At 40.2% G+C, this 12504-nt stretch overlaps 1 protein-coding gene across 1 annotated transcript; it reads right to left on the reverse strand.

The window, feature by feature from the left end:
• Positions 1 to 599: 599 nt before the first annotated feature.
• LOC124289525 (epoxide hydrolase 4-like) lies at positions 600 to 7179 on the reverse strand. The gene is made up of 6 exons (XM_046726122.1): positions 6900 to 7179; positions 5314 to 5438; positions 4935 to 5047; positions 2967 to 3135; positions 2320 to 2482; positions 600 to 1073 (listed from the first exon to the last, which is right to left on the reverse strand). The coding sequence occupies exons 1-6, from the start codon at positions 7086 to 7088 to the stop codon at positions 1002 to 1004; spliced, it is 831 nt and encodes a 276-aa protein (XP_046582078.1). The 5' UTR covers positions 7089 to 7179; the 3' UTR covers positions 600 to 1001.
• Between the last annotated feature and the right edge of the window lie 5325 nt (positions 7180 to 12504).

Genomic DNA, 12504 nt, shown 5'->3' on the forward strand with positions numbered 1-12504 from the left:
TTATGTTTTGGTGCCTTCATCATAGCCGCCAGACATATCTTTTCATATTGCTGCTAATCATGCAGAGGTTTAGGGTGTACTGTTAATCAAATCATGTAAAATATATACTGAAATTTATATATGACAAAATAATAGTTTGACATCACGTTATACATTTCATCGACTTTAATATACATACATGATAGAAGCGACAAAAACATTTCCACATTCATAAAAACTCTCTGCTCAAAGCAATATTGAATACAAAGCTATAATATGTCATTGCCGTTAATTAATAATACCTGAATTCTATCCATAACCAAATACATTAAAATTCTTTCTGACATTATGATTAAGTCTGACACGTTAACAGCGTACACAAGTCATGTCTTGGGTACGCCATCAGAATGAAAGTTCAGATGGCTTGGGTATATTCCCAGAACGGCCCAGAACGCGCTCAAGTGGACACCACCAGGGAAGAGGAAACGAAGAAGGCCAAGAACAACATGGCGAAGGACAGTAACTTCCGAGTTAGACGAGTATGGGAGACACAAGCCCTCGCACAAGACATAAACAAATGAAGAGAGTTTGTTGCAGCCTTGTCACAACAGGGACTCCCGATTGTTGGACTGAGACAATGTCCAGCAAATTTGCTAATACCGTAATCTTCAACTGCAATACTGATATCGTGTATATAATGCATTCGAATAAGCATATATAGTAGTGTTCAAAACTGGCTCAAACCAGCTCCATGCCAATTGCGTCAAACTATTTTCAAAACGCGTAAAGACATATTCATGTAAACCGAATTATTTTTACCCCTAAGAAGTATGTTTACGATGAGATACTTAAAAACTCCCTCATATGGGTGTTGACAAGATCTGGACAGTCCATCTGTACCCAATGACTGGCGTCCTCCACATACTTAATGGTCAGGGAGGTGGCGACCTTCTGTACCAGTGGGACGAGTCCCATCCCCAACGCAGCGTCCTTGCACCCCCAGATCAGAAGGGTAGGGGTAGTTACCTTCTTCTCAGGTGGCTGTGCGGTGCGTGACATTGCCCGGATGTAGTTGATGGGGCCAGTGAAGCTGCCTGAAAGTGACAATTATAAGCAATAAAATAATGAGAATATTTATAACGCACCTTTCCAGGTTAGATATCCTGCTCAAAGCGCACAATCTGATCATTATTACCCCGGATAACCCAAGCTGCCTGTGAGGCGCTAGAAGGTTAATAGTCTCTCGACTTATTTCACCGGGTACCCATTTTTTGCTGGAGGAACAGAGGCAATTTTAAACAAACTCACATGCCTAAGGTGAGACCACATGTATCACATGTGCTTCGTTGTGGGGCAGGACTGAAGTCCTCGAAACTCTCAGGACTCCAACTGCCAAACACGGTCACCCATCCAAGAACTCTCCGCGCCCAACGTTGCCTAACGTCAACTGATTTGTGACCTGAGCTCTACACACAGGCCCACACACATCCACAATGTATGCAGAGGTGAATGTAATTCACCAACATGGTGAATGTCTCGAGTGGTTCTGTCAGTATATATCAAAGTATATGGTATCCATCTGATTCCAATTCGATATGATACCCCTCTTTGTTAAGATATGAGGACACTTCCTCATCTGCAAATCACCGACGTTGGTGAAGCTAAATTGTCGGTACCAGTGAGCAAAGCATTCAGACACCCACACCCCAAAGGGATAATAATCGAACGAAATAGTGTGTTTCCATTCAGATTACTTGATACTTCATTCTGAAGTCCTCGAATCCCACATGGGTACAATGAGTGAAGCCCATTTCTGGTTCACCTTCCTACCAAAACCAAACTCAGTCAGAAGTCCTCTTGGTTTACCTTCCTACCAAGTATCCACTGACAGGTTTTGTGTCCAACTACATATAATGCTGCCAATTTTGTAACATAAAATATTTTTTTCAGCCAAATTTCTCGTTGCTTCGATTACTTTGTCGGTGTTGGGAGTATTTTCTTCTATTCGTTTCTCGTTACTTCAACTTTCTTTAAAACCCGTTTTATTTCTCGTTGCTTCAATTAATTTCACATGGTTCCATTTATTTCTCGTTACTTCAAAATAATCAAAGCAACGAGAAAAAACAGCGAGATCAACAACATAATTGACTTAACGAGAACATACGAGTAAATACTCAAAATTTCAAGTTTTTGAAACTTGAAGCCAAAAGAAAATGCTCGAAGTAAAGAGAAATTAATTGAAATCAGGAGAAAACATCGCTAAAACATATTTTATGCTACAACAGGGACAGCATTAGGCTGTCGTGGGGGTTATATCTTAGAATAAAAATTGTATTTTACCGAATGTTGGGAAGGCAAACTTGTAAGCTTCCAGTTCTTTCGGCGATACCTTCGTACAGCGAACGCCAAATGGTTCGCCGGTGAAACTGTTTTCCAAAACCACCTGTCCTTGAAACAGCAGTACAGCTCTGGCAACACGGGTACCGTGAAGAAGAATTGGAACCTGTGAGAGGAAAAAAGAACGTTTACATGACATGTGGTTTTTGGAGAGGAACTAGCATATTCAGGGGTAAGAAAGAGCACCAACTAGAGAAGAAAGAGCAGGTGGGTCGATAGGAGGAAGGGTGGGTGAACATGGGAAGAACATCAACCAACAGCAGGAAAAAATGCAGTGAGTGAGTGTTCTTTTACGACGCTTTTAGCAATATTCCAGCAATATCAACTCGGAGGACACCAATGGGCTTCACACACTGTACCCATGTGGGGACTCGAACCCAGGTCTTCAGCGTGACGAGCGGACGCTTAACCATTAGTCATTCCGTCCCGCAAAAAGGATGTAAAACGTGTATGAATAGATGGAATGAAGAATCCCCACATCCAGGAGGTGATGGTGATCGCGAACTTGCATGTTTACATACAGGATGTTTTAATGTCTCTCGATTGGACGTTTGAAGTCCAAACATGTTCACGTCACAAGCAGCACTTACCAACACATCGCGATCTGGGACAAGTGTGTGACCAGATATCTTACATAGGCCTGTGGTGGCGGGCAGTTCATGATGATCAGCTTGTCCACCACCTCGGGGTGCAGTCCAGCCACTGTCCAAGCCACAGCGCCACCCCAGTCATGGCCCACCAACACACACGACTTGTAGCCTGCAGTTACACATAGAGAATCTCACGCGGGTGTCTCTTGATATCACATACATGTATATCACCACGGGCTGATAAAAGTGAGAAGCCTCGGAGTTTTCTCACTTCTATCAACGAATGGTGATATATACTGACGGACAAAAGAAACTTTCTCCTCGTACAATTTGATCTCACTTAAAAACAACAACAACAAATCGAAGTTTGCAATTTATAATTTGTGATGCAATGACGTAGGCACGTGCTAAGTACAAACGTTCGATTTTTAACAAGGCTGATAACTTATTGAACAGGTTATGGTGGACATGGGGTCAAACTAGAGAATTCACGATCGGTGGGTCCATTCGGGAAACACAGCAAAGCGTGAACAGAAGTCTGTAATAGCGAGTTTATCCACCTCTGGATAGAATACATGCAAACCCACTTCTTCTGACTGAAGTTGGGAGGCGTCTGATGACGTCAGCTGGGATTCGCCTCCATTCTTCGACAAGGGCTTGAGTCATTTGCTGTACTGTAACTGGTGGATTCTGTCTCCGTTGAATAACTCTATCAAGGTGGTCCCATACGTGCTCGATTGGCGACATGTCAGGAGAGCGTGCAGGCCATGGCAGGACGTTGACGTTGTTGGCGTGAAAGAAGTTCTGGACAACTCGAGCGACCATGTCTGTCTGTCAGCAGCGTTCCTCGGTACGGTCGGTAGGCCCTGATACCATAGGCCCGTAGTCTCCTTGACACTATCCTTCCACTCACTGGGTGACCGAGTACTGTTGACGCTGATGACGTTACCATCAGGAAGCGGTTTCTAAGGTGTAACGTCCTCAGGTGGCGGTCTTCCTGCGCAGTTGTCACCCGGGGTCTGCCTGTCTAGGGGCCTGTCTGAGGTCTGACCAGTTTGTTGGTAGCGCCGACGAAGTTTCCTGACGGTCACGACGGAGTAATGGAAGGTTCTTGCAACGTGACCCGTTGTAGCGTCCATTTGCAGCATTCCGATGGTCCTCTCTCGCTCTGCTGAAGTTAACCTCGGCGTTGTAAAGTGGTTTTCTGCTGAAGTACGATCTGTTCTGTGCTGTGAGGTGATTTTATACCATGCATGCACGTGCATATTACCCCTACTTGCAAACCACGATGCACAGTTGTGAAGAGGTGCGTTTGAGCGCTGATGTTGGTCAGAATCGAACCCTTGTTGTTGGCAATAACTATGGGGCAATTTGCATTTGATTATATTTTCTTATGTTAATATTATGAAAAATTTTGCAAGAGAAAGTTTATTTTGCTCATCAGTATATTTAATATCTATTCATCATCCAATAACATACTTAATTTGTCGTTCAAGAGAAATTCAAAGCGAAATGTCACTTGTAACAAGTTCATTTGACGACATCCAAGTGAACAAGAGTGATGGAAGAGGGAACGAGTGACACCATTACGTCATAAAAAACAAGCACATAAAAAAGTAGTGTCAACATTTATTGCTTTAAATTCTATAATGCATAAGTTTCACCATTTCCTGGTGGCATTTTGTGTCGTTAGAACATATCATGGCCAAAAATATCTCTTTTGATATCAAAGAAGAAACTTGATGAAAGTAGTCCGAAAATATTGTCCAATCAGGAATTAGCTCAAAACGTGCGCCATCTTCACCAAGCGATATCTCCTCTGGAAACCAGCATTGGATGAGCAAATGAGTTGGGTTTAACATGCTTTGAAACAAAGTATTTCTGTATTCGATCCACTAGTTTCAAGGGTCCGACAACGCCGCTCTTCTACCATTTTAACTATAGCCTAGATATTAGTTTCAAACCTACCAAGAGCTGGTACGAGCTGTTTGATGTCTTTGGCCAATTCACGAAGGTTGTAGCTGCTGACACCAGAGGGTGCGCCCGACTCTGAATACCCACGTTGGTCTATGGCAACAACTCTGGACAGAAATAACAGCTATACTTTAGCTTAGCAAGAGAAAAATCACGAAGATGATATTTTTATAGATTAATTATTTTGTGGGGCTGTGACATGCTAGCAGGGTACAAATTATCCATAAGCACCTGTTTTATCGGTATGGTAAGTAAGAAAGCATAACACTTGAGATAAAAGATGAGTTGGTTTTAAGAATGTCTGTTTAAATCCGGTCATTGTATCGATATAAAATTCTTTTGGTTAGTTCATGTTCTGTTTTGTGGAACCAACCTGTAGTATTTCTTGAATTCTTTTATCTGATAACGCCACGAAAACCAGAATTCGGGAAGGCCGTGCACCAACAACATCAACGGCTTATCCTCGTCTCCGGCAGCGACATAGTGGAGGCGAACGTCCTGTAAGGAAAGATAACTCTTTGACTGTATGTTCGAAATTTGTACAACCCAATGCGTTTCGGCAACACCACGTATCCATCCATTTCACCATTTTTGCCAGTCTTTCGTTCGTCTTTTACAGACTCTCGATCAGTATCAAAACACAATCCCTGAAGTGTACTTTCGATTTGTTGATAACTTTTAAAGCTCGTCAATTTACACGTCAGGTACATCATGTTCTAATATAAAGAGTCACAGACTATGGCTTGTATGTTTATTCAGCCCAACGTGGGAACGTTAGTGAGATGGTGTTCTGTCATCAATGGGTTACTATAAAATGTGGGGCGGTGGGGTAGCTTAGTGGTTAAAGCGTTGGCTTGTCACGCCAAAGATACAATTTCGATTCCAAACATGGGTATAATGTGTGAAGCCCATTTCTGGTGTCCCCAGCCGCGATATTGCTGGAATATTGCTAAAAGCAGTGTGAAACCAAACTCAATCACTCACTATTATAAAATGTAAACCTGTCCTGTAATTTAACTTGCAAATATAGCTGTACTTGTATCAGTGAGTAAACGTTTTGTGCCGCATTGTGAAATAATACAGCGCCTATTGTTGATACACTGTAGCAATTTGGAATATTGGGTTTTCTAACTTGGAATATTGGGTGTTTCTAACTTGAAATATTGGGTGTTTTTAACTTGGAACATTGGGTGTTTTTAACTTGGAATATTGGATGTTTTTTACCTTGGAATATTGGGTGTTTTTAACTTGCAATACTGGGTGTTTTTTAATTTGGAATATTGGCAGTTTTTTAACTTGGAATATTGGATGTTTTTTAACTTGGAATATTGGATGTTTTTAAGTTCCTTTGAGAGGTATATGACGAGCTGTTTTATTGATCGTATTACTGTGCATTACAATGGACAGGATCCACTGTTGTATGTATTGATGTACAGGGTAGTGCGTCCCGACATGGTCTATGTTGATAACGGACTGCAATGTCTCAACATGATAAGATATGAGCGCTGTACACTACGTGCACATTCACAAATCATTCACCTAGCCATGGCCAGAAATAAGGACAGAAGGCTACTTGATTCGGCAGTGTTGTTTCACCTGTAGTAAACTGCCCCAGGAGCAGTGGGATAGCCTAATGATAAAAGCGTCCGCTCGTCATACTGAGAGTCTGGATCCGATTCCCCTCATGTATATTGCTGGAATATTGCTAAAAGCGGCGTAAAACTAAACTCAGTCAGTCATACGGAAAAAGAAAGAAGATACGGCTGCACAAATTAATTTTTATTTTTAATCCGAACTACCCCTGCTATTTCAAACATTTCATAGACTGATACAAAAACACTTTTAAAAAATATGAATTCAAGTGTTGTACAGTTACAAATAAATCAATAGACTGATGAGACAGATTTCCATCGTAAAATCTGGTTTCTGTATCATACAAGCCACGATGATAGCACTCACCTCAAGATGCACGAAGTGGTGGGTCCCGTAAGCGGGGTCACGCAGGCAGTCCGGCATGTCGTACTTCTTCCATGATACCTTGCCCCGAGATTGCACGAACATATAAATCATATGTAGTACCATGAAAGGTGACATTAATAATCCTATCGTAAGGGCAAAGGCAGATTTGAGGAACTCGTTCAGCCCCATGTCTTACTTCTGATAGACTCTGCTACCCAGTAACCAGCTAAACAGTTATCACCGTTCACGCCGCAATAGAGTTACACTGTGTGCACTATCGCTTCAGGGAGCCTTTTTATACTGCAGGTCGTAAGGGACTACCCATTGTTGAACCGGGTGTTGTATGTAAAAAAGCCAACGTTACGATTCGCTATGCAACATTCACACGTGACATGAATAAAGAAAGCAAAAAGTGCATACGCTGCCGTTTTCGCCTCGTAATGGTAGCTGATAATATTTTGGGCGAGGTTACATTTTCGACACTTTTTTTTCGACACTTCGAGAGGTTTTGTTGAAGTGTCGTTAAAGCCACAGGGGCGTGTCACGCTTAGAAACAGCGTTATTATATACTAGGGTAGGTTCTATATACCTATATGTCTTTCTAACGCTGTTTCTAAGCGTGACACGCCCCTGTGATTTAAGCTGCAATAAGAGTAATCGTTTGAAACAAATCGAATACTTCTAAATACATGTAGCGTTATATGGATTTACACTTTGCCTTCTTGGCCTTTACATCTTTCGGACAATACTGTGAAGAAATACTACTTTTAATATCATGTCGTATTTAAAGTAGACATCATTGAAGTGAAGCGCTTTGTCTCCATATCAGGGGTGTTTGGTGCTGGGGGTTAAAATCGATAAACACCTCTCTGATGTACAATGCAAATTGTACAGACATTAAGATGGGTATTAATACAACTTCACAGAATGTCACAGATTGCGATTTTTAAAGCATACACACTGAAAAAAGTGAACTATTTTCCATGATCTCAGAGTCTATATCTCAAATATTGGGTCGGACTTAATCCGGCTTGTACCTACATTGTCCTTCACAGATGTATCCGAAAATCTGCTAATATTTATAGACTGGTATTAAAACTACCTATATTTTACTTTATAGTGCAACAGTTACAATTTGTTAAAGAAAACACCAGTAGTATTTATATAAGCCACCTCATGCTGTCACTGTACACCGTACATGTGCTGCTCCACTGCTTAAACTGTTCCATTAAATTTAAGCCCGTTTATTGTATATTTCCACGAAAATCTGTCATCAACCATTCCAAATTTGTTTATAGTTATATGTCCACTAGTGTTATACTTGTGGTATTTCGCCAATATGTAACAACGTCATTATTGTTTTGTTCCTACATAACATTGTACCATGGTTTAGCAATCAGGGATTATTCATCTTTTGTATACATACAGACTCTTAAATTATCACTACAGTATATCCCGTCACGCTGTAATTCTGTAACTGTCTTCTAATACGGATCGTGTTTCGTAGTGGCTAGTGATTTTTTTCGGTTATGAAATCTGATTTCTTTTATCAACAGTGACAAAACGCAATTGCAATATTCAGCAAGGGTCGCATTACGCTCCTTGAAATCGTCATAGAAAGAGACATGAAGGCTGTACATCCAAAATTGCTAAATGGAGCAGCAAGGGAAGAAGATGCAGGAATATTGCTTGACATCAAGCGGAAGTTTACTACCTGGAAATTGAAGTCATCTTTTTTTTTCACACAGTAAGTGCACATTCTCAAATACCTTCACAACCCATGGTCGTGGTCTTCTCTCATGACACAAATATAGACCTCTGGCTGTATACCCTATAGTGAGAACGCTCATACGAAATGCATCGCATTACACTACAACTTATTGTGTATTTTTATGTCATGATAGTTAATCAGTCATAGCCATGTTCTTTACATTCTTGAAAGTAGTATATAACAGCAGTATCATATTATGGTTAGATGAAAGAATTGGGCGTTGACATCCTTTGAACTGTATATAACAGGCTGTCGTATTATAGGATAAGATGTATGCATCAAGTGTTCTTTAAATTCTTTTGAGCAGTATACAGCAAGTTGAACTGTGTTTGCCCTCACGTACCCTGTATATATCCTGCTGTATCCATTCACCACTTCATGCTTGAAAACGGTATAAGTTTCAAAACCGAAACGTCGCTATGTTCAATAAAGATACCGGGTCCGGGTTAGAATACTGATTTTCAGGAACCCATGCTTGTCGTAAGAGGCGACTAACGGGATCGGGTGGTCAGGCTCGCTGACTTGGTTGACACATGTCATCGGTTCCCAATTGCGCAGATCGATGCTCATGCTGTTGATCACTGGATTGTCTGGTCCAGACTCGACTATTTACAGACCATATAGCTGGAATATTGCTGAGTGCGGCGTAAAACTAAACTCACTCACTCACTTCAAAAAAGAAGTTGATCATCCATAAAGGCTTGTCATTCCTATACAGTTGTCTTATAAAAGTGAAAAAAAAGTGTGTTCTTTAACGTCTTTTGAGCAGTATACAACACGCTGTCTTATAATAGTAAAATGAAAGAATTAAGTGTTCTTCAATATAGTTTAGTAGTATATATCGAGCTGTGTTATTGACAGCACAATTGCACCACACAGTGTAAATAATCTGTAGTTGCAAGTCACGCTGAGCAAGTTATTTAGTCCCCGACATCGGTCTACTTTGATAACAGACAACGATGTCGAAGAATGATAAGAGTTGAAGGCAGCACAGTAAGTGCACATTCTCATATACCTTCACAACTCATGGTGGTTGTGTTTATTCACGACACAAATAAAGACCAGCGGCTGTCACATACACACAGTGTTGTTTTATACTCTATAGTAAGAACGCTCATAAAATATGCCTTGTATTATACGAGAACCTATTGTGTACTTTTCTTACTGTCAAATGGCAGAATATAGTGATACAGTTTGTTATTGTTGGCCATTTAAAAAAATTAATTGAGCACATATTGAAAAAATAATTTAAGTGACTTCCACCAAAACAGACTACTGCTCTTAAAGCAAGTTCTCCCTACCCTCTAAACCCTTACAATCAACTGGCTGCTCTCTATATATAGGACAATATCGTATTTTATCTTTTACATCCTGCACAAATGGGTCCGTAGCACATATAAGATCCACCGACATGAAGTACTTCATGTGTAACAGAATAGGGCCAATATTGAGCTGCACAAATACATTTTGTATTTTTTAATTCAATATGCCCAAACTATTGAAAAAACAAACTTCCTTACAAAATAAAACATCAATGTTTCTTACATTTACAAAACCATTTAAAAAGAATGCTACAAATAAATACACAGGACAGCTTCTACTCCGCTATCGTCGATATTACCAGCACACATAACATGAATGAACAATGACAATGCCCAAACTTCCACAACAAATTGCCTTTTCCGCCTTGTAATATTTACTTAGGACAAGATTACGTTTTTGCCAATCGATTTTCACAAGGTGCATGTTTCGCTGAGGTGTCGTTTCTACATGGTTACCTGGGTATGTCGTCCTGGCTATCTTGATAGTGAATTCGAAGCGTCAGCACAGCAAACCCAGGGACCTAGGCTGGTGCCGTTCCACATATGATTTAAACAGTATTTTATTTCCATTAATGTTTACATTTTTCATAATACACGACATAACAAAATGGAAATAGGATTAGCAAACAGGCCATATGGCCACATATAACTTAGATGGATAAAAATCGTCCCATTAAATAGGATATAAATTGATCAAATACTTCCAAATATATATTTACGTCGGTCCAGCAAAGTGTCGGTCTTTAGAACAGTACAGTGAGAAAATACTACCTTATAATGTCACCTCGTATTTAGAGTAGAAACACTAGTCAAAGTGAATTACATTGTCTGTGTTTTGCCCCTGTTAAAATAAACTAAGACTTTACATATGTCTCATGTAGAGATATATATGTGATTATAATGCGAACATCGAATCTAAGTGGACATCAAAGCTTTTATGTCACGAGGATAGCTTACACATATCAAAGTAGTAGTAGTAGTAGTAGTAGTAGTAGTAGTAGTAGTAGTAGTAGTAGTATGTAGTAGTTATTTCCGGGGGTCAATAAATGTAACGTCAGCAGTCCAACATTTCCATGTTGCAAAGGAACATGACTGTTGCAACGCAATTTGTACAAATCACAGGTCATCTATGTCAGCACTTCGTTCCATAAAATAGGTGAGGTGAGGTGAAATTGGGTTTAACGTCGTGCTTGAGAATATTTCGCTCATATGACGACGTGCATGCGTGTCTATGTGTATGTGCGGCTGCTTGTAATAGCCCAGACTTACGCGAGTTTTATAGTGCTAGCCCACTGTAGATACCATGCCGCAGTGAAGCATGAATACCCCACTCAGACACATTATACTGACTCCGAGCCGACCAGTCCTTGTTGTACCCATTACTGCCGAGCGCCAGGCAGGGACCAACAAGTACCATATTTTAACGTCTTTTGGTATGACGCGGTCGGGGATCGAACCCGCGACCTTCCGCTCTCCGGGCGGACGCTCTAACCCCATAAAATAGGATATAAATTGATCAAATACTACCAAATATCGTCATATAAATTTACGTCGACCAGGAAAGCTTTTATATCTTAAAGATAGTACCGTGAGAAACCGCTGCTTCATAATGTCACTTCGTATTTAAAGTCGAAACATTTTTTCTTTGTATTGACTTTGTTAAAGATCAGTGAAACCTCACAGATGTCTCATGAAGAGATTTATATGTGACTATAATGCGAACATGAAATCTAAGTGGACATAAAAGTTCATATGTCACGGTGATAGCTTACACATATCAGACCATGTAGAAGTTATTTCCGGGGATCAATAAATGTATTATCAGCAGTTCTACATTCCATGTGGCAATGGAACACGACAGCAGCAAAGGAATTTGTACAAATCACAAGTCATCTTTGTCAGCACTTGGCAATAATGTACATGATCAGTTTGTTCAGATATCAGCTCCGAGAACTTCCTTAGTCATCTCGAAAAAACAAAACAATTTGTGCTGGTTTCACCAATCCCAGTATTTGGATTTTGTTTTGTACCTATGCTAAACAATAGCTGTAAAATACAAAGTCACACCGTAATTAAGTAACTTGTCATTCTAATACTGATAATGTTTCATTAGGGCTAGTGATTTATTTCGGCTATGAAATATTATTACATTTATCAATAGTGACAATACGATATAAATATATTTCGTCTTTTATAAGGACATGAAACTACTGTGGCATAAACAAGTTATTCTGCACGTATTTCATGTTAGACATGTAAACTGAAGTTGAAAAGACAGCATTTGTTTTGCTTTCACTTTATAGAAGGTTCCGTACACTAAGAGTGTGTTTAGGTCAGTTTTAGCAGCTTCGAGGCAGGGATATCAGAAATTGGCTTGACACCCCGTATCCATGTAAGAAGTCAAAACTCTCCTCTTTGGCCTGAAGAACGAACGTTTGAACCACACGCTAGCCCGCCGTTCGGTTTTTGCAGAGGGATACGTCTAGTTGAGTTCCCTTTAAGAAAATAACAC

The sequence above is a fragment of the Haliotis rubra genome, unplaced genomic scaffold (assembly GCF_003918875.1).
Source record: "Haliotis rubra isolate DU_JTF1 unplaced genomic scaffold, ASM391887v1 Scf112, whole genome shotgun sequence".
Taxonomy (NCBI): Eukaryota; Metazoa; Mollusca; class Gastropoda; order Lepetellida; family Haliotidae; genus Haliotis; species Haliotis rubra.

Bases quoted from the DNA above. Each gene is read 5' to 3' on its own strand.
- LOC124289525 (XM_046726122.1), bottom strand. From the start codon at position 7,088: ATGGGGCTGAACGAGTTCCTCAAATCTGCCTTTGCCCTTACGATAGGA. The intron at 5,048-5,313 runs GTTGGTTCCACA...ATTTCTGTCCAG, and splicing joins GAATTCAAGAAATACTACAG to AGTTGTTGCCATAGACCAAC. The intron at 1,074-2,319 runs GTAAAATACAAT...TGTCACTTTCAG, and splicing joins GTTTGCCTTCCCAACATTCG to GCAGCTTCACTGGCCCCATC.